This window comes from Loxodonta africana, chromosome 26 (assembly GCF_030014295.1).
Source record: "Loxodonta africana isolate mLoxAfr1 chromosome 26, mLoxAfr1.hap2, whole genome shotgun sequence".
NCBI lineage: Eukaryota > Metazoa > Chordata > Mammalia > Proboscidea > Elephantidae > Loxodonta > Loxodonta africana.
In genome coordinates this window covers 14,878,969-14,906,385 of record NC_087367.1, presented here as the reverse complement: position 1 = coordinate 14,906,385, position 27,417 = coordinate 14,878,969, and the positions used below count along the sequence as shown (strand labels likewise).

General features: G+C 42.1%; 1 protein-coding gene across 3 annotated transcripts in view; it reads left to right on the top strand.

Annotated features, from left to right (window-relative positions):
- TTC7A (tetratricopeptide repeat domain 7A) overlaps window positions 1-27,417 on the top strand; it is a 158,811-nt gene that overhangs the window by 28,139 nt on the left and 103,255 nt on the right. For 2 of the 3 annotated variants that reach the window (XM_064277131.1, XM_023557262.2), the window contains exons 4-5: window positions 6,530-6,660; window positions 23,513-23,628. In XM_064277131.1, the coding sequence (XP_064133201.1) occupies window positions 6,530-6,660; window positions 23,513-23,628 (247 nt within the window). The remainder of the gene's footprint in view (window positions 1-6,529; window positions 6,661-23,512; window positions 23,629-27,417) is intronic. The other variant, XM_023557263.2, reaches the window with a different exon arrangement.

Sequence of the window (27,417 nt, the reverse complement as noted above, 5' to 3'; positions counted from 1 at the left end):
GCCTTGGATGGCTGCTTGCAAGCTTTTAAGACCCTCAGGCACTACCAATAAACTAGGAGGTAGAATAGAAGCACTAAACATGTTATTAGGCCAGTTTACTGGGATGTCTCATGAAACCATGACCCTAAACCTGCCAACCAAGGAACCAAATTCCATGAGGTGGTTATACATAAGCAGCCTCAGCAGCTACTTTTTGTTGTTGTTGTTGTTGTTGTGAATGTATCACACAACTTTTGCCAATTCAACATTTAATAGGTATACAACTTATTGACAGCAATCACAATAATTCGCTGTGCAAACCTACCCTTAATCAATGCTATTTTTCCATCACTGTAAACTGAAACTCAGTACTCCGTAAGTAATAGCCCCCCACCCCCTTCCCTCTCCTTCCTACCCCTGGTAACCACTAATAAACTTTGGTCTATGTACATTTGCCTGTTCTTGTCTTTTTATATAAGCGAGTTTATATAATATTTGTGCTTTTGTGATTGACTTGTTTCACTCAGCATAGTGTTTTCAAGCTCCATTTTTTAGCATGTGTCAATACTTCATTTCTCTTACAGGCTGAGTAGTGTTCCATTGTATGTATGTAGCACATTTTATTTATCCATTTATCTGTTGATGAACATTTAGGTTGTTTCTACCTTTTGGGTATTGTGAATAGTGCAGCAATGAACATTGGTGTGCAAGTGTCAGTCTCTGCTTTCAAGTCTTTTGGGTATATACCAAGCAGAGGAATTGCTGGGTCATATGGTAGCTCTAGTTTTAGTGTTTTGAAGAAATGCCACACTATTTTCCACAGCAGCTGTGCCATTTTGCATCCCTACAAGCAATAGATAAAGGTTCCAATCTCCCCACAGACTTGCCAACATTTGTTTTCTGTTTTTTTTTTTTTTTTTTAAGAATTTTTTCTTAGCCATCCTAGAGGGAGTAAAATGGTATCTCATTGGGGCTTTGATTTGCATCTCTCTGATGGCTAATGACGCTGAGCATCTTTTTATGTGTTTGGTGGCCATTTGAATGTTCTGTTTGGTAGAATGTCTATTCAGGTCCCTTGGCCTTTATGATTTGGTTGTCTTTTTGTTGTTAGATTGTCAAAATTTTATATATATTTGGGTTATTAAATTTTTATCGGGTATATCATTTCTAAAGATATTTACCCAGCCATTAGCTTGTCTTTTCATTTTTTTGGTAAAGTATTTATTGTTGTTGTTGAGAGTATGCACAGAAAAACATACTCCAATTCAACAGTTTCTACTATACAATTCAGTGACATTGATTGCATTCTTTGAGTTGTGCAACCATTCTCACCCTCCTTTTCTGAGTTGTTCCTCCCCAATTAGCATAAATTCACTGCCCTCTAAGGTTCTTATCTAATCTTTTGAGCTACTGTTGTCAATTTGATCTAATATAAATAGTTCTTAAAAGAGCATAATCCTCAAGGCAGACATTTTTTACTAGTTCAGCTAAACGATTGGTTTTAAGAAGTCTTCAGGTAATATTTTGGTTTAAGGTTTAAAGATTATCTTGGGGCATTAGTTTCAGCTCCATGACTATAGAAAGTCTGGACTCTGTTAGAATTTAAAATTCTGTTCTACACTTTCCCTCTTTTGATAAGAATTCTTTGATCAACATGTTCAGCAATGGTACCGGGCACCATCTAGTTCTTCTGGTCTCATGGCACAGGAGGCAGTTGTTCATGGAGGCAATTATCCACACATTCCATTTCCTCCTCCTATTCCTGACTCACCTTTTTCCTATGTTCTTCCAGCTGAATAGAGACCAGTTGTGCCCTGGGTGGTCGCTTGTAAGCTTTTAAGACCCCGGGTGCTATGCAACACAGTAAGAAGTGGGAAAGTAGCACTAAACACGTTATTAGGCCAGTTAAGTGGGATGTCCCATGAAACCATGATTTAGTAGTCTTTTGATGAATAAAGTTTTTAATTTTTGTGAGGTCCCGTTTATTTATTTTGTCTCTTGCTGTTTGTGCTTTTGTTATTAGATAATTTGTTGTTAAAAGCTAGGCCCGACAGCATTGCCTCTGCATTTTCTTCTAATAATTTTATAGTTTCAATTTTCATATTTAGGTTCTTAATCCATTTTGAATTTTTTTGTGTGTATGGTGTGAGGAATGGATCCTGTTTCATTTTTCTGTGTGTGGAAATGTAGTTTTCCCAGCACCATTTATTGAAGAGACTCTTCTTTCCCCATTGAATGGATTTAGCACCCTTGTAAAAAATCAGTTGACCATAGATGTGTGGGTTTATTTCTAGATTCTCAGTTCTGTTCTGTGGCCCTATGTGTTTATTGTTATACCAGTACAAGGTTGTTTTGATTACTGTAGCTGTATAATATGTTTTAAAACCAGAAATTTTGAGTCCTCCTACTTTCTTCTTCTCTTTCAACGTTGCTTTAGCTATTCAGGGCTTCTTGCTATTCCATATAAAGCTGGAGATTGAGTTTTCCTAGGTTGTTAGAATTTTGACTGGGATTGCGTTGGATCTCTACATGGCTTTAGGTAGTATTGGCAGGTTAACAACATTAAGTCTTCCAATTCATGAGCATGAAAGATTTTTCCATTTATTTAAGTCTTCTTTAATGTCTTTCAGAAGGATTGTACAAGTCATTTACATCCCTGGTTAAATTTATCCCTAGGTATTTTATTCTCTTCTATAGTATTATAAATGGAATTGTTTCCCTAATTTCCCTTTCAGATTTCTTATTACTGGTGTATAGAAACCTAACTGATTTTTATTTGTTGACCTTGTATGCTGCAACTTTGCTAAATTACTCTGTTAGCTCTAGAAGTTTTGTTCCTTGGTTACCTTCATGTGGCCTGGTATCTATCTTCCCCCATCTGCGCTTCCTTTGTTCTGTGCCTAATCAGCTCTTTTTATATCTCACAGTTGATTGGCTTACAACACACCCTACACTGATATGACCTCATTAACACAACAAAGAAAGTCCTATTCCCAAATGGAATTATATGCACAGGTATTTAAAAAAAAAAAAAGTCCCATTCCCAAATGGAATTTTATGCACAGGTATTTTTTTAAAAAAACCTGTTGCTGTCGAGTCGATTCCAACTCATAGTGACCCTATAGGACTGAGTAGAACTGCCGCACAGAGTTTCCAAGAAGTGCCTGATGGACTCGAACTGCCAACCCTTTGATTAGCAGCCATAGCACTTAACCAGTACACCACCAGGGTTTCCCACATTTTTTTGAGACACAGTTCTGTCCCTAACATTCCACCCTTTGGCTTCCCAAAATGCATGTTCTTCCCACATGCAAAACACCATCACATCATCCCAGAAGTCTTATCCCATTCCTGCGTCAACTGTAAATCCAAAGTCTCATCTTCTGGATCATTTATATCAAGTATGGGTGAGACTTTGGGTGTGTTTCATCCTGGGGAAAAATTCCTTTCTGTTAGTGGGCCTGTGAAACCTAGAATACAAGTTGTTTGTTTCCAGAGTACAATGATATAGACATTTCCATTATAAATGAGAGAAATTGGAAAGAAGGGCTCATGGGCACCAAACAAGCCCAAAACCCAGGAGAACAAATTACATTCGCTCTCAAGCCTGAAAATAATCCTCTGCAATGGCTCTGCCCTCCAGACTGTGGACATTGGTTAAGCTCTCCGGATCCTGGGTAGAAGCCCCTTGGCCCTGGGCATTCACCCCACCTTCCAGATCCACTGGGAAGGCAACTCTGCTCCCTAGGCGTTGAGTGGTCACATTTTCTTATCCACCTGAGTTTGGACCTCACCCCTTTAGCCCCTGGTGGCTCCATTGTAACCTGACCCTTGGGTATGGAAGCCACCCACCTCAGCTTTGGGCAGTGGCCCCATGCTCTTGGCCTACCTGAACAGCAGCCCCACACTGGAAATGAAGTGGTGGAGATCTGACTTTTTGAAATCTAGGAAGTGGTTTTCCCACCCTTCCAAATGGAGGCAGCCCTGCTGGTCATGGTCCTTCCAGTAGTTCTGCTGATCTCCAAACTGTTCCATGGATGATGCCTTCCTTTTCTTGGAGGACAACAAGTATTTGCAACCAAGTCATTCCATTGGCCTCTGTTATGGATTGAATCATGTCCTCCCAAATATGTGTTGTAGGTCCTAACTTCCATGCTTCTGGTTATAATCCCATTTGGGAATGAGTTGCCTATTATGTTAATGAGGCAGGATTAGTATAGGCTGTGTCTTAAGTCAGTCTCTTTTGAGCTATAAAAGAAATTAAACAGAATCTAGAGACGCAGAGACGAGGGAAGAGAGATGCCAAGTCACGTGAAGATCGCCTAGGAACAGAAGCTCAGAAGAGACAAGGACCTTCTTCCGGAGCTCACAGAGAGAGAAAGCCTTCCCCTAAAGATGGCTTGCTGAATTCAGACTTCTAGCCTGCTAAACTGTGAAAGGAGCCCTGGTGGCATAGTGGTTAAGAGCTCAGCCACTAACCTAAAGGTCAGCAGTTCAAATCCACCAACTGCTACTTGGAAACCCTATAGGGCAGTTTTACTCTGTCCTTTAGGCTCACTATGAGTTGGAATTGACTTGATGGCAATGATTTTGGTTTTCTAAACTGTAAGAAAATAAATTTCTGTTTGTCAAAGCCACCCATTTGTGGTATTTCTGTTTTAGTAGCACTGGATAACTAAGATAACCTGTTTCCTGCCTGTAGAATTCCAGGAGGTAGGCACCTTTTTTTCAGTTTGTACTGTCCCTGTCGCTTTCTGCTATGGTAGTTGAATAGATCTACTAGTCACAGGCTTTATCTGTTGAACAAAAGATTGAGTAGCCACGCCCTCGGTGAAAGTTTTTCCAGGACACATTTCCTTAGTTTGTACAACAGAATTTTCCAAGTCTTTAAGTTCTGGTTTCATTTTGGACAGTTCATTTTTAAGTGTATGTCTTTCCTGGCACATTTTACTATAAGCAGCAAGGAGAAACTGCATGGCCTCTTTAAGATCTTGCTTAGAAATCTCCTCAGCCAAGTACCTAGGTTCATCACTTAAAAATTTTATCTTCCAAACATTTGAACATAATTCAGACTGCATAAAAAGCATGAACTTCTCTTAAGTGTCCAATTACATGTTCATCATTTCCTTTTAAAGTTTCACCAGAAGCATATTTAATGTTCGCATTTCTAGCAACATTTTGTTTATGATGATAAAATCTTTCATTACAGCTCTCAATTCTTTCTGAGCTCTCATCAGAATTGCCCTTAATGCCCATAACTCTACCAATAATCTCTTCAGAGGCAACCAGGGCCTTACTATGAAGCATATCAAGATTTCTGCAGCCTCTACCCATTACCTAATTGCAGAACCACTTCCATATTTTAAGTATTTGTTAGAGCAGCACCCTACTCCTGGTACCGGATTTCATTTTGGTTATATAACAGGAATACCGCAAGTGGGTGGCTTTAACAAACAGAAATTCATTTTCTCGGTTTAAGAGGCTAGAGGTCTGAATTCAGGGTGCCGAGAAGGCTCTCTGTGTCTGCTCTGAGGGAAAATTCTTCCCTGCTTCTATGCCTAGTCTGCTCCTTTTATATCTCAAAAAGTGATTGGCTTAAGACACACCTCACACTGATGGCCTCTTTAACATAACAAAGGAAGCGCTATTTCAAATGGGATTACATCAACCTGTATAAAACCTAAAACCAAATCCATTGCCACTGAATAGATTCCGACTCATAGCTACCCCATAGGACAGAGCAGAACCACCCCATAGGGTTTCCAAGGCTGTAATCCTCACAGGAGCAGACTGCCACATCGTTCTTCAGTGGAGGGGCTGGTGGGTTTGAACCTCCGACCTTTCGGTTAGCAGCCAAGGGCTTAACCACTTTGCGCCAGGACTCCCATCCACAGGTACAGGGGCTGGGATTTACAACGCATGTTTTTTGGGGACACAATTCTATCTATAACAGGGATTTACAACAGTAGATTCTGCTCTGGGTGGATAAGACTTGAACACAAATAACTTATACAAGGTAGAAACTTTGGTTCCATGGGAGGGATATGTATAAAAGGCTGCATAACTCAAGCTCCTACTGGGAGCGAGCTGCTGTACTAGGGATATGGTAACCTAAAAGGGTTCACATTTTGCCACGTAGACCTTTCAGCTGATAAGAGAGAAAAGAGTTGAACATAAATAACCATAGTACAATGTAGAAAGTGGCGAGTGTCTTGAGCATGGGTATTTTAGTTCTAACAAATGGAAGGAGGAGGTCTGGAACGGCTTCATGGAGAAATTGGCCTGGAAGGATAGGGAAGAACTGGGGGGTAACACAGTCTGATTTGCCACATGGGGAGTGAATGCCTTCTGTCAGCCCACTGCTTGATCCCAGCCACAGCTAATACCACCATCGCTTTAGCTTCCTCCTTCCCCTCTGCAGACCCCCACCTCCTGCTGGCTGCTCCAAAGCATATGTCGTTTTGGATGAGCCCACTCTGGGCCATGGGAAGGGCCTGGAGTCAGAGGGGCCTGAGCAAGGCAGGTCTGAGGTGTTCTCCTCCTCCTGCAGGCCTCTCCCTGGAACGCCTACCCAACTCCATCGCTTCCTCCAACCGCCTGACTGAGAGGGAGGAAGAAGTGATCACCTGCTTTGAGAGGGCCTCTTGGATCGCTCAGGTGTTTCTGCAGGAATTGGAGAAGGTGAGCTGGGAATAATAACTCCGTGGCGATGGCTGCCCTCTATTCCTACAAAAGTGATTTCCATTCAGGGGACTGTCCCAACTATCTAGTGCTGCTATAACAGAAATACCGTACGTGGGTGGCTTTAACAAATAGAAATTTATTTTCTCACAGTTAGGAGGCTAGAAGTCCAAATTCAGGGTGCTGGCTTGAGGGGAAGGCTTTCTGTCTGTGTCAGCTCTGGAGGAAGGTCCTTGTCTCTTCAGCTTCTGCTTCCTGGTTCCTTGGAGGTCTCCATGGGTCTTGGCATCTCTCTTCCCCCATCTCTCTCTGCTCACTTGTTTAATCTCTTTTTATACCTCAAAAGAGATTGACTCAAGATACACCCTGCACTAATCCTGCCTTGTTAACATAACAAAGACCACCCATTCCCAAATGGGATCATAACCACAAGCATAGAGGTTAGGATTTACAATGCGTATTTTGGGGGGACATAATTCAATCTATAACAGGGACCCTTGTGCAAATTAGGAAAAGGCACCCCTCCCTGAAGATACTCTACTTCATTGGCTGGAAAAATGATTATAGCATACACCGCTTTTGCTAGAAGGAGACTCTTTACTACCAGAAAATAGTTTTGATACATCAGTGCATCCGCTCTATCTGTGAGGCGCACGGAGCCTCCTTGATGGACTCAATTTATATGACCAAGTGTGAGAGCCCTCTTTGCATCTGGTAACTTAAACACTCCTCACCGCAGCTCTGATGTAGGTACTCTATCGCTGATTAAAAGACAAAACTAAGGTTTAGAAAGATTAAATGGTTCGCTCAGCACTCTCATCTTGGAAGGCGTAGAGCCAGGCTGGTTCTTGAAACCAGAGACCCTTCCCTGCTCTGTGCGCTCCAGCTACTTCCTGCTAGATCCCTGGGGAGGTGGAACCTTGGGGCTGTTCCCCAAGCCTTTCAGAGGCAGACAAAGAGCAGGGTTTCAGCCAGTCTGCAACCTCGTCATCTCCCAGCTCCCCCACGGTGGGCCTGTACTAACTCTCTGCAGGGTCTTCATTCCAGGTGTGGGCAGCTTGCCGTTATGATTACCCCCATCTCCCCCTTCTGAGGGAGGCTCTTGGTTTCACAGGCGGGAGGACAGGCAGCTACACTCAGCAAAGATGGCACTTACTTTGCGTACCTGCTTTTGTTCCAGGCACTATTCTGAATACTTAACGCTCATTCTATAATTTAACTCTCACTGTATGAAATAGATACTGTAGTTATTCCCACTTTACGAATGAGGAAGCTGAGCTTTGTTGGAGAAGGGTAAAATAGATTTGTGGAGTTTATAAAACTAGTAAGTGGGTTTGGCAGCATTTGAACCCAGGGAGAGTGGCTTTGGTTGCTTGCTGGGGCATATTGGGGTGGTGCTTAGGCATTCTGCTGGCAGGTTCTCTAGCAGGGTAGACTAGGACTAGCTTCCTCAGGAAGGAGGTGGTCATGAGCTGAGAGACTTAGAGCCCAGAGGATGCTTGAGCTCACTCATTTGGCAAAGGCCAAAATGTCAACCCAGCACCTGTTTTTGTGATGAGCCTTCAGGAGCATTCAGGGTGGTACAAGTGGTTAACATACTCAGCTGCTAACCGAAAGGTTAGAATTCAAGTATGCCCAAAACATCCTTGAAAGAAAGGCCTGATGACCTACTTCTGAAAAAATCAGCCATTGAAAATTCTGTGGAGTAAAGTTCTACTCTGACACACACGAGGTAGCCATGAGTTGGAACTGACTTGAGGGCAACTGGTCTTTTTGGAGGAGTCAACCTCTGGCCGGGTCAGTTACCCTGGAGTAGCGTTTCTCTCATCTGTCGGTTTATCGTACTGTGGTGCTTGCATGTTGCTGTGATGCTGGAATCTCTGCTAGCGGTATTTCAAATACCATGTCATGGATTGAATTGTGTCCCCCCAAAATATCTGTCAACTTGGCTAGATCATAATTCCCTCATATGGTTGTATGATTTTCTACCATTTTATCTTCTGATGTGATTTCCCTATATGTTGTAAATCCTGTCACTATGATGTAATACGAGGAATTAGCAGCAGTTATATTGATGAGGTCTACAAGATTAGATAGTGTCTTAAGCCAGTCTCTTTTGAGATATAAAAGAGAAAAGCGAGCAGAGAGACATGGGGACCTCATATCACCAAGAAAGCAGAGCTGGGAACAGAGAGCGTCCTTTGGGCCTGAGGTTTCTGTGCTGAGATGCTTCTGGACCAAGGGAACACTAATGACAAGGACCTTCCTCCAGAGCCAAGGGAGAGAGAAAGCCTTCCCCTGGAGCCGGCGCCCTGAATTCGGACTTCTACCTACTGGACTGTGAGAGAATAAACTCCTGTTTGTGGAAGCCATCCGCTTGTGGACTTCTGTTGTGGCAGCACTAAATGACTAACACATACCAGCAGGGCCACCCGTGCTGGATACGTTTCGGTGGAGCTTTCAGACAAGAAGAACCTGGTAATCTACTTATAAAAAGATTGGTCAGTGAAAACCTTATAAATAGCAGCAGAACATTGTCTGATATAGTGCTGGAAGATGAGCCCCCCGGATTGGAAGGCACTCAAAATATGACTGGGGAAGAGCTGCCTCCTCAAAGTAGAGTCGACCTTAATGATGTTGGTGGAGTCAAGCTTTTGGGACCCTCATTTGCTGATGTGGTATGCCTCAAAATTAGAAGAAACAGCTGCAAATATCCATTAATAATTGGAAAGTGGAATGTATGAAAGCTGGACGGTATGGATTACACCTCAATATAAAGAAAATAAAAACAATCAAAATTAGACCAATGAGCAACATCATAATAAACAGGAAATGTTGAAGTTGTCAACGATTTCATTTTACTTGGATCCATAGTCAATGCCCACATAAGCAGCAGTCAGGAAATCAAAGAACATATTGCATTGAGTAAATCTGCTGCAAAAGACCTCTTTAAAGTGTTGAAAAGCAAAGATGTCACTTTAAGGACTAAGGTCCACCTGACCCAAGCCATGGTGTTTTCAGTTGCCTCATATGCATGCAAAAGCTGGACAGTGAATAAGGAAGATCAGAGAATTGGTGCCTTTGAATTATGGTGTTGGTGAAGAATATTGAATAAACCATGGACTGCCAGGGAAACCCTGGTTGCATAGTGGTTAAGCACTATGGCTGCTAACCAAAGGGTCAGCAGTTCGAATCTGCCAGGCACTCTTTGGAAACTCAATGGGGCAGTTCTACTCTGTCTGTTAGGGTCGCTATGAGTCATAATCGACTCGACAGCACTGGGTTTGGTTTTTTGGTTTGTGGACTGCCAGAAGAATGAACAAATCTGTCTTGGAAAAAGTACAGTCAGAATGCCCCTTAGAAGGGAGGATGGTGAGACTTTGTCTCATGTACTTTGGACATGTTATCAGATGGGACCAGTCCTTGTAAAAGAGCATCATGCTTGGTAAAGTAGAGGGTCAGCGAAAAAGAGGAAGATCCTCAATGAGATGGATTGACACAATGAGTTCAAGCTTAACAACAATTGTAAGGAGGACGCTGGACCAGGCAGTGTTTGGTTTCTGTTGCACATGGGGTCACTATGAGTCAGGACCAATTCGACGGCACCTAACAACAAGGGTTTCTAAACCTCAGCAGTATTTACATGTTGGGCTGGATAATTCTTTGTTGCGGGGACTGTCCTGTGCATTATAGGATGTTTAGCAGCATCCCTGGCCTCTACCCACTAGATCCAGCAGCACCTCATCTCCCATCCCCCAGTTATGGCAACCCGAAATGTCTCCAAAAAACAAAAACAAAATAATCAAACCCATTGCTGTCGAGTTGATTCCAACTGATAGAGAACCTATAGAACAGAGTAGAATTGCCCCATCGGGTTTCCTAGGAGCCACTGGTGGATTCTAACTGCCAGTCATTTGGTTAGCAGCCTTAGCTCTTAATTATTGCACCTTCAGGGCTCCAAAACACTACCAAATGTCTCCTGGGAGCAAAACCACTCACCCTTGAGAGCCACTGCCCTACAGAGTCCCTCTACCTCTTGGGACTAATGGAAGAAAGAAGTTGTTAAGGGGCTCAGCGCAGGCAGGACTCAGTGCTTGTTCCCTGAGTGAGGCTTGCCTGGAGACCTGACATGGGCGAGTTGACCTCTTCTGAGGCCGTGACATGGGTCACTGCTAGACAGTCATGTTTTGTGAGCTTTTTGCGTTTGAATTTCATGTTGCTTGGAGGAAACTCTTGAAAAAGATAAAGCCTTCGACTCTGCCTAAAGCCTAGGCTTTGAACTTTTAGAAGGAGATTAGGGTAATGGGCTGTAATGGTGCCAGGACTGGAGTCATTGCCTGGTGGCAGTGGGCAGACAAGTGGGCCCCACACCTGGTTATTTCTGGTCGAGAGAGGGCAGGGCACAGAAGCTTGTTCATTCTTAGCAATGCCGTGTGTCTTCTCAACCTCCGAGGAATTAAGAACCCCTCTTTTTTATCCATGCTGCCACTCTCTCTCTTTATTGGTGCATTTAGTCCATTTACATTCAGCGTAATTATGGGTAGGTATGAGTATAGTGCTGTCATTTTGATGCCTTTTTTTGTGTGTTGTTGACAGTTTCTTTGTTCCACTTTATTTTTTGTGCAGAGTTGTTTTTCTTTATGTATTTTCTTTGTGTCCTTTTCATTGTTGTTGATTTTGTATTTGCTGAGTCTTTGTGTTTTTCTTGCTTTTTATTTTGATGTGTAGGATCGTTAGTTTCCTTTGTGGTTATCTTAGTATTTACCCCTATTTTCTAAGTTTAAACCAATCTTTTATTTCTTTGTATCGCTTTGACTTCCTCTCCATATGAAAGATATATGGCTACATTATTTAGTCCCTGTTTTTTGTTTTAATGTTGTCATCTTTTATGTACTGACGTCTCTGTTTCCCTATTTTCAGTATTTTAGCTTTAATTTATTTTTGTGACTTCTCTATCTGGGTTGATATCTGGTTGCTGTGTCCCATGTTCTAGTCTTGGGTTCTTATCTGATGTTATTGATTTTCTAACCAGAGGATTCCCTTTAGTATTTCTTGTAATTTTGGTTTGGTTTTTACAAATTTCCTAAACTTCTGTTTATCTGGACATGCCCTAATTTCGCCATCATATTTGAGAGACGCTTTTGCTGGGTATATAATCCCTGGCTGGTAATTTTTTTCCTTCAAGGCTTTGTATTTGTCGTCCCATTGCCTTCTTGCCTGCATGGTTTCTGCTGAGTCGTCAATAGATTGGTCTTATTAACTCTCCTTTGTAGATGACTTTTCGTTTATCCCTAGCTGCTCTTAAAATTCTCTTTTGTCTTTGGTTTTGGCAAGTTTGATTATAATGTGTCTTGGTGACTTTCTTTTGGGATCTACCTTGTGTGAAGTTCAATGAACTTCTTGGATAGATATCTTCTCATCTTTCATGATATCAGGGAAGTTTCCTGCCAACAAATCTTCAACAGTTCTCTCGGTATTTTCTGTTATGCCCTGTTCTGGTACTCCAGTGACACGTAGGACATTCTTCATGATACAGTCCACATAATTCTTACGGTTTCTTCATTTTTTTTTTATTCTTTTATCTGATTTTTCCTCAAATAAGTTGACATCAAGTGCTTTATCTTCAATCTCACTAATTCTGACTTCCATTTCCTCACTTTTGTTCCTTTGACTTTCTATTGAGTTGTCTAATTCTGAAATTTTATTGTTAATCTTTTGGATTTCTGTTTGCTGTCTCTATGGATTCTTGCAGCCTTTTAAATTTGTCATTATGCTCTTGTATAACCTTCTTAAGTTCCTCTGTTGCTTTAGACAAAGCGTGTGTGTTCCTTGGCTTGTTCTGTGTTTTGCCTGATCTCCTTCTGGATCTCTTGAAGAGTTCTGTATATTAATATTTTGAATTCTACCTCGAGTAATTCCAAGAAGTTCTTTTCTTCCAGAAGATTTCTTGGTTCTTTCTTTCTTTTTTTTTAATAATTTTTATTGTGCGTTAAGTGAAAGTTTACAAATCAAGTCAGTCTCACACAAAAACCCATATACACCTTGCTGTACACTCCCAATTACTCTCCCCCTAATGAGACAGCCTGCTCTCTCCCTCCACTCTCTATTTTCGTGACCATTTCACCTGCTTCTAACCCCCTCCACCCTCTCATCTCTCCTCCACGCAGGAGATGCCAACATAGTCTCGAGAGTCCACCTGATCCAAGAAGCTCACTGCTCACCAGCATCCTTCTCCAACTCATTGTCCAGTCCAATCCATGTCTGAAGAGTTGGCTTCAGGAGTGGTTCCTGTCCTGGGGCAACAGAAGATCTGAGGGCCATGACCACCAGGGTCCTTCCAGTCTCAGTCAGACCATTAAGTCTGGTCTTATGAGAATTTGGGGTCTGCATCCCACTGCTCTCCTGCTCCCTCAGGGGTTCTCTATTGTGTTCCCTGTCAGGGCAGTCATCGGTTGTAGCCGGGCACCATCTAGTTCTTGTGGTCTCAGGATGATGTAGTTATTGGTTCATGTGGCCCTTTCTGTCTCTTGGGCTCGTAATCACCTTGTGTCCTTGGTGTTCTCCATTCTCCTTTGATACAGGTGGGTAGAGACCAATTGATGCATCTTAGATGGCTGCTTGCTAGCATTTAAGACCCCAGATGCCACTCTTCAAAGTGGAATGCAGAATGTTTTCTTAATAGATTTTATTATGCCAGTTGACTTAGATGTCCCCTGAAACCATGGTCCCCAGACCCCTGCCCCTGCTACGCTGGCCTTCAAAGCATTCAGTTTATTCAGGCAACTTCTTTGCTTTTGGTTCAGTCCAATTGTGCTGACCTCCCCTGTATTGTGTGCTGTCTTTCCCTTCACCTAAAGTAGTTCTTATCTACTATCTAATTAGTGAACACCCCTCTCCACCCTCCCTCTCTCCCCTCTCCACCCTCCCTCTCTCCCCTCTCTCGTTACCACAAAAGAATGTTTTCTTGTCAGTTTAAACTATTTCTCGAGTTCTTATAATAGTGTTCTTATACAATATTTGTCCTTTTGCAGCTGACTAATTTCACTCAGCATAATGCCTTCCAGGTTCCTCCATGTTATGAAATGTTTCACAGATTCCTCACTGTTCTTTATTGATCCATAGTATTCCATTGTGTGAATATACCATAGTTTATTTACCCATTCATCAGTTGATGGGCACCTTGGTTGCTTCCATGTTTTTGCTATTGTGCACAGTGCTGCAATAAACATGGCTGTGCGTATATCTGTTCATGTAAAGGCTCTTATTTCTCTAGGGTATATTCCAAGGAGTGGGATGGCTGGATTGTATGGTAGTTCTATTTCTAGCTTTTTAAGGAAACGCCAAATCAATTTCCACAGTGGTTATTCTATTTGACGTTTCCACCAGCAGTGTATAAGTGTTCCAATCTCTACACAGCCTCTCCAACATTTATTATTTTGTGTTTTTTGGATTAATGCCAGCCTTGTTGGAGTGAGGTGAAATCTGATTGTAGTTTTGATCTGCATTTCTCTGATGGCTAATGATCACGAACATTTCCTCATCTATCTGTTAGCTACCTGAATGTCTTCTTTAGTGAAGTGTCTATTCATATCTTCAGCCCATTTTTTAATTGGGTTATTTGTCTTTTTGCAGTTGAGTTTTTGTAGTATCATATAGATTGTAGACATCAGGCACTGATCAGAAATGTCATAGCTAAAAACTTTTTCCCAGTCTGTAGGTAGTCTTTTTACTCTTTTGGTGAAGTCTTTGGATAAGCATAAGTGTTTGATTTTCAGGAGCTCCCAGTTATCTAGTTTTTCTTCTACATTCTTTATAATCTTTTGTATACTGTATATGCCATGTATTAGGGCTCCTAACGTTGTCCCTATTTCTTCTTCCATGATCTTTATTGTTTTAGATTTTATATTTAGGTCTTTGATCCATTTTGAGTTAGTTTTTGTGCATGGAGTGAGGTATGGGTCTTGTTTCATTTTTTTTGCAGATGGATATCCAGTTATGCCAGTACCATTTGTTAAAAAGACTGTGTTTTCCCCCATTTAACTGTTTTGGGGCCTTTGTCAAATATCAACTGCTCATATGTGGATGGATTTATGTCTGAATTCTCAATTCTGTTCCATTGGTCCACGTATCTGTTGTTGTACCAGTACCAGGCTGTTTTGACTACTGTGGCGGTATAATAGGTTCTAAAATCAGGTAAAGTAAGACCTCCCACTTTGTTCTTCTTTTTCAGTAATGCCTTATTTATCCAGGGCCTCTTTCCTTTCCATATGAAATTGGTGATTTGTTTCTCCATCTCATTAAAGAATGTCCTTGGGATTTGGATTGGAATTGCATTAAATGTATAGATCACTTTTAGTAGAATAGATATTTTTATAATGTTAAGCCTTCCTATCCACGAGCAAGGTATGTTCTTCCACTTATGTAAGTCTGTTTTGGTTTCTTGCAGAAGTGTACTGTAGTTTTCTTTGTATAAGTCTTTTACATCTCTGGTAAGATTGATTCCTAAGTATTTTATCTTCTTGGGGGCTACTATAAATGGCATTGATTTGGTGATTTCCTCTTCGATGTTCTTTTTGTTGGTGTAGAGGAATCCAACTGATTTTTTTATGTTTATCTTGTATCCCGATACTCTGCTGAACTCTTCTATTAGTTTCAGTAGTTTTCTGGAGGATTCTTTAGGGTTTTCTGTGTATAAGATCATGTCATCTGCAAATAGGGATACTTTGACTTCTTCCTTGCCAATCTGGATGTCCTTTATTTCTTTATCTATCCTAATTGCTCTGGCTAGGACTTCCAGCACAATGTTGAATAAGAGTGGTGATAAATGCATATCCTTGTCTGGTTCCTGATCTCAATAGGAATGCTCTCAGGCTCTCTCCATTTAGGGTGATGTTGGCTGTTGGCTTTGTATAAATGCCCTTTATTATGTTAAGGAATTTTCCTTCTATTCCTATTTTGGTGAGAGTTTTTATCATGAATGGGTGTTGAACTTTGTCAAATGCCTTTTCTGCATCAATTGATAAAATCATGTGATTCTTGTCTTTTGTTTTATTTATGTGGTGGATTACATTAATTGTTTTTCTAATGTTGAACCATCCCTGCATACCTGGTATGAATCCCACTTGGTCATGGTGAATTATTTTTTTAATATGTTGTTGAATTCTATCGGCTAGAATTTTGTTGATGATTTTTGCATCTACATTCATGAAGGATATAGGTCTATAATTTTCTTTTCTCCTGGTGTCTTTACCTGGTTTTGGTATCAGGGATATGATGGCTTCATAGAATGAGTTTGGTAGTATTCCGTCCTTTTCTATGCTCTGAAATACCTTTAGTAGTAGTGGTGTTAACTCTTCTCTGAAAGTTTGGTAGAACTCTGCAGTGAAACCGTCCAGACCAGGGTTTTTTTTTTTTTTTTTGTTGGGAGTTTTTTGATTACCTTTTCAATCTCATGTTTTGTTATGGGTCTATTTAGTTGTTCTACCTCTGTTTGTGTTAGTTTAGGTAGGTAGTGTGTTTCTAGGAATTCACCATTTCTTCTAGGTTTTCAAATTTGTTTGAGTATAGTTTTTCATAGTAATCTGATATGATTCTTTTAATTTCAATTGGGTCTGTTGTAATATCGCCCATTTCATTTCTTATTCAAGTTATTTGCTTCCCCTCCTCTTTTTCTTTTGTCAGTTTGGCGAATTGTTTATCAATTTTGTTGAGTTTTTCAAAAAAACAGCTTTTGGTCTTGTTAATTCTTACAGTTGTTTTTCTGTTTTCTATTTCATTTAGTTCAGCTTTAATTTTTATTATTTGTTTTCTTCTGGTGCCTGTGGGTTTCTTTTGTTGCTCTCTTTCTATTTGTTCAAGTTGTAGGGATAGTTCTTTGATTTTGGCCCTTTCTTCTTTTTGGATGTGTGCATTTATTGATATAAACTGGCCTCTGAGCACCGCTTTTGCTGTGTCCCAAAGGTTCTGATAGGAAGTGTTTTCATTGTCATTGGATTCTCTGAATTTCTTTATTCCATCCTTAATGTCTTCTATAATCCAGTCTTTTTTGAGCAGGATATTGTTCAGTTTCCAAGTGTTTGATTTCTTTTCCCTGCTTTTCCTGTTATTGATTTCCACTTTTATGGCCTCATGGTCAGAGAAGATGCTTTGTAATATTTCAATGTTTTGGATTTTGCTAAGGCTTGCTTTATGACCTAATATGTGGTCTATTCTAGAGAATGTTCCATGTGCACTAGAAAAGAAAGTATACTTGGTTGCTGTTGGGTGTAGTGTTCTGTATATGTCTACGAGGTCAAGGTGGTTGATCGTGGCATTTATATCTTCCATGTCTTTATTGAGCTTCTTTCTGGATGTCCTGTCCTTCACTGAAAATGGTGTGTTGAAGTCTCCTAGTATTATTATGGAGCTGTCTATCTCACTTTTCAATGCTGATAGAGTTTGTTTTATGAATCTTGCAGCCCTGTCATTGGGTGCATAAATATTTAATATGCTTATATCTTCCTGGTGTATTGTCCCTTTAATCATTATATAGTGTCCTTCCTTATCCTTTCGGATGGATTTAACTTTAAAGTCTATTTTGTCAGAAATTAATGTTGCCACTCCTGCTCTTTTTTGATTGTTGTTTGCTTGATATATTTTTTTCCATCTTTTGAATTTTAGTTTGTTTGTGGCTCTAAGTCTATGCTGTGTCTCTTGTAGGCAGCATATAGATGGATCTTGTTTTTTAATCCATTCTGCCACTCTCTGTGTCTTTATTGGTGCACTTAGTCCATTTACATTCAGGGTAATTATGGATAGGTATGAATTTAGTGCTGACATTTTGATGTCTTTTTTTGTGTGTTGACAGTTTCTTTTTCCCACTTGATTTTATGTGCTGAGTAGATTTTCTTTATATATTGTCCTTTCCTTATATTTGTTGTTGTTGATTTTGTTTCTGCTGAATCTGTATTTTTCCCTTGTATTTTATTTTGATGAGTAGGATAGTTTGTCTCTTTTGTGGTTACCTTATTATTTACCCCTATTTTTCTAAATTTAAAACTAACTTTTATTTCTTTGTATCGCCGTATCTTCCTCTCCATATGGAAGGTGTATGATTACATTTTAGTCCCTCTTTATTATTTTAATGTTGTCTTCTTTTATATAATAACATCGCCATTACCCTGTGTTGGGCTTTTTTTTTTTTTTTAATCTTGCTTTGTTTTTTTTTTTTTTTTTTTATTTCCCTGTCTGGGTTGATTTCTGATTGCTCTGCCCAGTGTTCTAGTCTTGGATTGATACCTGATATTATTGATTTTCTAACCAAAGAACTCCCTTTAGTATTTCTTGTAGTTTTGGTTTGGTTTTTACGAATTCCCTCAACTTGTGTTTATCTGGAAATGTCTTAATTTCACCTTCATGTTTAAGAGACAGTTTTGCTGGATATATGATTCTTGGCAGGCAGTTTTTTTCCTTCAATTTTTTAAATATGTCATCCGATTGCCTTCTTGCCTGCATGGTTTCTGCCGAGTAGTCCGAGCTTATTCTTATTGGCCATCCTTTGTAGGTGATTTTTCTTTTATCCCTTGCTGCTTTTATAACTGTCTCTTTATCTTTGGTTTTGGCAAGCTTGATTATAATATGTCTTGGTGACTTTCTTGTAAGATCTACCTTATATGGATTTCAATGAGCATCTTGGATAGAGATCTTCTCATCTTTCACAATATCAGGGAAGTTTTCTGCCCAGAAATCCTCAACAATTTTCTCTGTATTTTCTGTTATCCCTCCCTGCCCTGGTACTCCAATCAATCGTAGGTTATTTCTCTTGATAGAGTCCCACATGATTCTTAAGGTTTCTTCATTTTTTTAAATTCTTTTATCTGATTTTTCTTCAAATGTATTAGTGCCAAGTGATTTATCTTCGAGTTCAGAAATTCTAGCTTCTACTTGCTCACTTCTGCTCCTCTGACTTTCTATTGAGTTATCTAATTCTGTAATTTTATTGTGAATCTTCTGAATTTCTGATTGCTGATCTCTCTATGGATTTTTCCAGCTTATTAAACTTTCGTTGTGTTCCTGAATAATCTTTCTAATTTCTTCAGTTGCTTTATCTGTGTGTTCCTTGGCTTGTTCTGCGTATTGCCTCATTTCCTTCCTGATGTGTTGAAGGGTTCTATATATTAAACTTTTGTATTCTGCATCTGGTAATTCCAGGAATGCACTTTCATCTAAACGATCCCTGTATTCTTTGTTTTGAGAGCCTGTTGAGGTGATCATGGCCTGTTTCTTTATGTGACTTGATATTGACTGTCGTCTCCAAGCCATGTATAAGTTATCGTATCAGTTTATGCTTGCTTACTGTGTCGTAGCTGCTTGCTTTGTTTTTTTTCAGTGTACCCCTATGGGTTGCTTGAGTGAGCTAGCTTGATTATTTTCACCTTTGGAGCTCTGGTGTCCTGTCCCCAGCTGGCTAGAGCTGTTCTCAGGTTTATCAGTCTAGGAGTCCATTCAGTTTTCTTGTATGAATTCAGCTCAGGTTTCCAGGTAGCTGATATCAAGTGTGTGGTACAGGCTCTGTCCTACAGTCTTAAAGGGGCAGGGGTGATTGGCGTATATACCGGTATCTGATTGCAGCAGAAGGTCATGCTCTGAACAAGGCAGGGGGCTGCGAACCGACCCCCAAGTGTCTCTGAGGAAAATGCATCTCTGTTCCCTAGAGCATGCTGGTGGGTGGGTTCTGCAGAGGGACCATGGGCACCCAAAGTTTTTGTTGTAAGGACTGGGAGGTACCAGTTATCTTTGGACCCCTGTCATGGGTGGCTGGGTGACCTGAGTGGAGCTACCAGTCCTTAGGTCCCTGATGTGGGTAGGTGAGGACCTTGTTTAATAGGCAAGCAATGTCAAACGTCAAACACCTACCTCTCCACTGCACAGCTGAAATGGTTGGAGTTTGCCAACAAGGGCCTATTCTCCCGAAATAGGCCCACACAGGTCCATGCAGAAGGGGAAGGTGCTCAAGGTCCATGGATGATTTATGCCTGGACAGGAGCTGCTTCTGTACTGAGCTCCCCCGGTTAATGGAGCTAGCAAATCATCTTTTCCCCCCAGTTGCAAATTTTTTCCTTCCCCAAGGGTGGGAGGATGGCTCTAGATGCTCACCAGGGTCTATCTCAGGCCCAGGGATTCAGCCGCTGAAACCGGCTTGGGGGTGGGGGGGGACACAGTAAAGTATACGCAAGTACTTAGCTTATGCCGAGAGCGCCCTTCTCCTCAGGTTCCAGAGGTGTGAGTGGGCTGTGTGGCTGGCTGCTTCTCCCTGAGGAAACTGTGGCCAAACGCTAGGACCAGCCCACCGCAGCCGCTGCAGCTCCGGGAATGGTGCCTGAGGGCTCCCTGGGATTCAGGTCTGGTAACTCCTCTCCACTTTGGAACGGCCTTTTCCTCCCTCTGCCCCTCAGTTCGTTGTCTAAGCTTGCCTTTGATGCTCAGGGCTCCCAGCTTGTCACAAATACACTCGTTTCACTTGTTTTTTCAGGTCTTTGTTGTAAAGAGGGCTCGACGGAAGCGTCTGTCTATTCCGCCATCTTGGCTCCGCCTCTGATTCTTTATTTTGGCGGCTTGCTGAAGCCATTATGGTCTGCCTCTTTATGTGATTTGATATTGGCTGTTGTCTCCAAGCCATCAATAAGTTATTATATTTATTTATTTTATGGTTGCTTACTGTGTCATATCTTCTTCTTTTGTTTTGATATGCCCAAATAGGCTGGTCATGTGAGCTAGTTTGATTATTAATGCCTTTGAAGCTCTCATGTCCTGTCACCAGATGGTTAGAGCTGTAACTAGGTATGTGAGCCCAGGAGTACATTTATTTTTCTTGTACCGATTCAGGTCACATGTCCAGGTCGTTGGCCACCAAGGATGTGGTACAGGCTCTCACCCATAGTCCTAGATGGGCAGAGGTGATTGGAGTTGGCACAGGTATCTGGCTGCAGTAGGGGATCATGTCCTGAGCAAGGCAGGGGGCTGACGGCTGGCCCTGAGCCTCTGGGAGGAAAGCGTGTTCCTGTTGCCTAGAGCGTGTAGGTGGGTGGTTTTTCAGCCGGATTATGGGCAGCGAATGCAGTTGGCTGTAAGGACTGAGAGACACCACTTATTCTTGGACCCCTGTCACAGGTGGCTAGGTGGCAGTCCCCAGGTCCCTGATATGGGCAGGTGGGGACCTTGCTTAATGGGCAGAGCGGTGTCAAATGTCATGAATCTGCCACTCTACCTTATAGCTGATACAGTTGAAAATAGGCTTCAGGTATAAACCCTGTTGTACTGTGCTAATGAGGGCCTATGCTGTTGAAATGAGCCCACACAGGTCTATGCAGGGGTGAAAGACATTCAAAGTCCGTGGACCTCTCATGCCTGTGCTTAGGCAAAGGGACTGTGCCTGCCCTGAGTTCCCGGCATAGGGGAACTGGCAGATTATTTTTTCCTGTTTGTTAATTTGTTCCTACTTCAAAGCCGGGAGAATGGCTCAGGGCGCGCGACAGGTACTACTTCTGGCCCAGGGGTTGCGGCAGTTGCTGAAGCCAGCCTGAGACCTGGTGCAGAGCGGGGGTAGGGGGGCAGGCAGGTAAATGGGAGAGAGGTTCTTCTGAAAGGGGGGGGCTTGATCTGCATGGTAGATTAAACACATGTACCAATGTTTTGCTGATTGAGTGCCAATTTTCACTGGTTCTGGAGGCTTGAGTAGACTCTCTGTCACTTGGTCTCTCCCAATGTGGAAAATACATCCTGAGTGCCACTGCTTGCCTCGCTGCGCGTGCCATCTGATCCAGCCTGCAGGTTGCTGATTCCCACTGGGTCAGGTCTGGCAGCTCCTTGCTGCTTCTGAACTGTCTCTTCCCCCCTGCTGCTCAGTTCCATTCCTCAACTTTGCCTTAGATGTTCAGGTCTCCTAGATTGTCATATATAATTGATTCACTTGTTTTTTCAGGTCTTTGTTGTAAGAGGGACCCAGGGAAAAAAAAAAAACTTTTTTTTTTTTTGAAGCATCTGACTATTCCGCCATCTTGGCCCTCAGAACCTCTCTTTAGATTGATTTTAATTCCTAAAAGATAAAGTTGTGTGGCTTACTGATTTTTTTTTTTTTCCCTCTGATCAGACAAGGGAGCTGGTCCAGCTGGTGAGGCTGGGTGCCCCCTCTGGAGCTGAGGCTTCATCCACAGCTCAGTTAAGATAATGTAATTGGTCTTCAGCTTTGCTGAAGCCAGGGGCCCCATCCTTGGGCTGTTCTGTCACTCAACGATTTTATGGCAGGGGACTGGTATATGGCAGGCGCTCAAATATTTGTTGAACGAACAAACCAATAAGTAGTAGAAATAGCATGGAATCTATAACTGGCCAGATTTAAGTTTGAAGTTCAGGCCTGCACTAGCTTAGTGACTGTCTTAGTTATCTAGTGCTGCATTAACAGAAATACCAAGGTGGGTGGCTTTAACAAGCAGAAATTTATTTTCTCACAGTTTAGGAGGCTAGAAGTCTGAATTCAGGGTCCTGGCTCTAGGGGAAGGCTTTTACTCTATGTTGGCTCTGGAGGAAGGTCTTTGTCTCTTCTGAGCGTCTGCTCCTGGGTGATGTTCATGTGGCTTGGCATCTCTCTCCCCCATCTCTGCTTCCCTTGCTTATTTAATCTCTTTGATATCGCAAAAGAGATTGATTCAAGATACACCCTATGCTAATCCTGCCTCATTAACATAAAGACAACCAATTCCCAGATGGGATTATAACCACAGGCATAGAGGTTAGTATTTACAGCACATGTTTGGGGGGAACATAATTCAGTCTGTAACAGTGACCTTAGGCACTTTGTGAGCCTCAGTTTCCTCATCTATAACCCAAAAAAAAAAAACCAAACCCCGTGCCGTCGAGTCGATTCCTACTCGTAGCAACCCTATAAAGTGCAGTTAAACCAGCCTGGTAGGACAGTTGTGAGGCTTTAAATAAGATTTTGGCTGGTGGTGGCTATTTGGTTGGGGTGGGAGACAGGTGTGAGGGAGGAACAGTAGAAATGAGGGGACAAAGCCCTTACCATCTGGGAGCGAAGTCTAGTTGTAGATGAAGTTTATATACACAGAAGAGTAGGGACGTGTGTGAAGAAATCTCTACACATTCTTCCTAAGTAGGGGTGTTGTAGGGGTTGAAGAGAGAGTGCCACAGCCCACCTATAGTAGAGATAAAGAGTATGGACTTCTGGGTGCTTGGCTCTGCCATCTACAACCTCTGTGACCTTGGAGCAGTAAGCTAGCCTCTCTGTGCCTCAGTGTCCTCATCTGTCAAATGGGGATGATGATAGTTCCTACTTGACAGGGTGCTCTAAAGATTAAATAGGAGCCCCTAGGTGATGCAGGCGGTTAAGTGCTCAACTACTCGCTGAGAGGTTGGTGGTTCAAACCCACCCAGAGATGCCTCAGAGGAAAGGCCCAGTGATCTGCTTCTGAAAGGCCACAACCCTGAAAACTCTGTAAAGCGTAATTCTACTGTGATGCACATGGGGTGCCCCGTGAGATGGAGTCACTCAGTGACAACTTTTGTTAAATTTTTTTTTTTTTTTGGTAAGGATTAAATGGCTTAGTGAGTTTATAAAGCTCTGTGATTGTTAAGCAGTGTTACATATGGGACTTGAGGGTATTCAGCATTTGGGTGGGAAGAGGGTACTTTATATGTGTTTTAAATTAAAGCAAGTTAGGCTGAGTTTTGCCAGAATTGAACCATGTGCCCTGAGGTGGCTGAGGTGGCAATGGAGCCTCCTTCTCTGGCTTGGCTGAGCACCCTGCCCCCCTGGCCCCAGAACTTTGAGACAGTGGCTCTACTGTGTTTCCCTCCCCAGACCGCCAATAACACCACATCAAGGCATCTGAAAGGCTCTCACTCGGTTGACTACGAGCTCACCTACTTCCTGGAAGCTGCCCTCCAGAGTGCTTACGTGACCAACCTGAAGAAGGGGTAGGTCGCCGGGATCTGGACCTTTCTCTCTGGGCTGGGTGCTTTTGGTGTTCTCTTAAATCTGGCCTCCCTCCTTTCTGGTGTGTGTGCACTCATGCTGTCTTGAGAGAATCACATGGGGGCTGGTTTGTGTCACATCTTGTCAGACTGAGGTGTGTAAAGGCAGTTTCGGTGGGAAGGCCCAAGTTTCAGGAAACTACTGAAGCAATAAAGCCTGCACATGCTTTGCAGGGAGAACTCCTGAGAAGAAAAAAAGGAGTGGTTATCTTTAGAGGGAGAGTTCTGGAAGCCTGGAAGTGATATCGAAAGAGCAAAGCACCATGAGCTGGGCAGTGGGGTGCTAATCTGGTTTTGGTCTCTGGTGTCTGTCTGAGGTGCTAGTAAAGTTATTTTGCTTCTTAGGGCCTTCCATATCCTACCCAAATATCCAATGGTAAGGCTGATTCCTACTCATTCCAGCTTCCAAAGGATGGTGAGATGCTGGAGAAAGTGTAGTGAAAATAAAGGCTGGCATCATTTTGGATGTGGTTGTCCCTGCTGACTGAGGTGGCAGAAAAGCTCATTGTCCTGCATGGTGACTTGGGGACCCCTGAGAATACTCACTTACCTCAGACCCAAGAGCCATGGTGCCAGGAATGCCTTCCTTAGTCATTTGCTCCTTGGGTGAAGAGCAGGGACAGATTACCTAACAAGCAAGGTAAGTACGTGCTTAGAGTGTCAAAAAAACAGGCGCACCGTTGCCCAAAGCAAAGACCCAAGCAGACAGGACACGAGGAAAAGCGAGCACCGCAATGAAAGGGAACTGGAAGGACACTAAATAAAATTATACCAGCTCCAGTGCGTGAGAACGTGCCAGCCAGAAATAAAGCTCACACAGGGTTACAAGGGCGCTCACGCGCAAGATTGTTTAAGCTATGAGGTCCCTACTACTTCAACGACTTTGTCGACATCTGTCTCCTGCCATCCTTTCCCATGAAATTGAAACTCCTTATCTCAGTGGGTCTCTTGGGAGTATACTACTTCTTTCTAGTAGACGAGAGGTGGGGGTGGACTGTTGAGTCTAGCTCTTGCTACATTCACCCAATATGCAACTGGATCCAGCATAGCGGTTACTGGGCAAAGATGGATTATATTAATAGATAACAGGTCTGTGATCCATTTTGAAAGAACTGTCTTGTACATCACGTCTGCTGATCCAGCAGCTCCAGCTAGGAGGGTCAGCAATGCTCTTTGCCATGATATCAGTGCAGGGGTATGCCCTCACACACATTCTGGTAAACAACCAATGGGAACTCCAGTCCCAGATGACACACGGAAGTGAGAGAATGCCAATAAGTTAACCATTGCAACGAATTCAGTCAAGTTACTTTTTAACCATATGGCATTTATGTACAGAATTATTCCCTAAGTTTTGTAAACAATGATATTTATAACTTTTTTTAAATTGTACTTTAGATGAAGGTTTACAGAACAAACTAGCTTCTTATTAGTACACATATTGTTTTATGACTTTGGTTAACAATCCCACAACATGTCAGCACTCTCCCTTCTCAACCTTGTGTTCCCTGTTACCAGCTTTTCTGTCCCCTCCTTCCTTCTAGTCCTTACCCCTGGGGTGTTGTGCCCCTTTAGTCTCATTTTGTTTTATGGGCCTGTCTAATCTTTGAATGAAAGGAATATTTTATAACTTTAACTTTAAAATGTGTTTGGCATACACGTGGGTGCAATCTAGCGTACATTTAATATGTTACTAACACAAATAATAATTTGATATAATACTAACATAGCAAATGTCCAAAATATCCTGGAAATATTAATATTTATCTAACATGAAAAGTTTTAATTTGTGTGTCAAGTGAGTTTTGTTTTTGTCTGTTGCGTGGAACACACAGTGCTTGATGTTACTCTATATATGCTAATAAATGTGGCATGTATATATATATATAACTCACATATCCTGTTTGAATGTGTGAGTAAGCAGGGAAGGGTGCACCACAGGTTATCAATGTTTAGGGCCCTCACTGCCTTAATCCGGCCCCAGTGAAGAGGGTCCTCTCCTTTGAACAGCTCAGTGTGAGTGCTTCCAGTTGGGCAGCAGACAGGAAGTGCTTGCTTGATGGTGTGTGCTGGGTGGTGGTGGAGAGGGAGGGGAGAAGGTATGAAATCAGGGGGGTACGTTGCAAGCAGCCATGGCTCTGATGAGGTTCTGCAGATGGCTGGCCAGTTCTTCTGCTGGGAACGCCTCCATCAGTGGGGGTCTCCTCCAGGTCTCTGCAGCAGAGATTTCCTGCCCCATCAGCACCTCGTCTGCGTCATTACAGTCCTCTCCTGACACTCGGGGCTGGGGCTGTGAGGACACCACCAGCAATCGGAGGGAAGTCCTGTGTGCTGAGTCCAGCCAGTCACTGCTGGAGGCACCTCACACACCTCTCCTCACCTCACCTGAACCGCACAGGTGGCGAAACCGAGGGTCAGGATCACAGAGCTTTCTTTTAAGCAACTCCCTGGGGGTTCTTTAAAGCCCATGTTTCATTTTGGTATGGTTTATTTTGTTAAATTTCACTTATTCTCATAATTTAACTTTTTAAAATAAGTGATTCTTGCACTTAGGACCAAATTAAAAATGTACAAAAGAATAGACAGTAAAAAGTCTCCTTCCTACCTCTATCCCCTAGCCTCCTAGTTCCTCTGTAAGCAGTGTTTCAAGAATCTTCTGTGTCATCCCAAAGCTCGTCCTCGGCGTATACAAGCAATTATATACTTAGATTATTTTCCTTTTCTCTATAAATGTTCTGCCCCTTGCCTTTTTCATTTAATGTAAATATCTTGGAGATAGTTCCATATCAGGACGCAGAGAACTTCCTTTTCTTCTGTGTGGCTGTGTTGAAATCCATGGTACGGATGTAGTTTAGTTTGTTTGACCAGTTGCCTGTTGATGGGACATTTAGGTCACTTTCAGACTTTGACCCTTTTAAACATGCCCCAGGGTCCAGAATATACCTGGCCCACACATTATTTCACAATGTAAGTCTGTCTATAGGATGAGTTCCTAGACAGGAAATTTCTGGGTCAGAAGGTATACCTCCTTCAGAAGGTAAGAGCACTGGTCATTTTGTTGGGTGCTGACAGGTTGTGCCTGGTGGAGGCTGTTGCAAATTCTCTTGGACCAGGACGTGTGATGGAGCCTGTTTTCCAAGGCACTTGGCGACATAGTGTGTTACCAAACTTTCTGAAGTTTTATAGGTGAGATTGCTGAAATCTGATACCTCAGCAGCGTTTGAAATTTTCATTTTTCTTATGGGTATGGTTAATTATATTTTTAGTTTTCAGAACTGTTGATATATTTTTAAAAAACACAATTATGCAATTTATTGACCCCCCCCCACCCCAACCCCCGCCCCAGCCCTGGTTTACAGAAGTATAACATATTTCTAGGGAAAATTTTAAAACACATAAAGATACAAAAAAGGAAAATAAAAATCACGTATTTGATCCTTAGATCAGAACTTGACAAATTATGGCCCTCTGGCCAGGAACGTGTTTTTTTTTTTGAAAATAATTAGGTTTTGTTGAAACACAGCCACGCCCCTTTGTTTGTATCTTCTATGGCTGCTTTAGAGCAGCATCCACAGCCCTGAGCCTAAGTGTTTAGTATCTGGCCCTTTCCAGAAGCAATTTGCTGGCCCCTGCTCTAAATAACCACTACTGACATTTTCATGTATTTCTTTCATGGTTTTCTGTGTACAGAAATGTAGATGTATTTTTTTCTATACTTTTTTAACAACAACA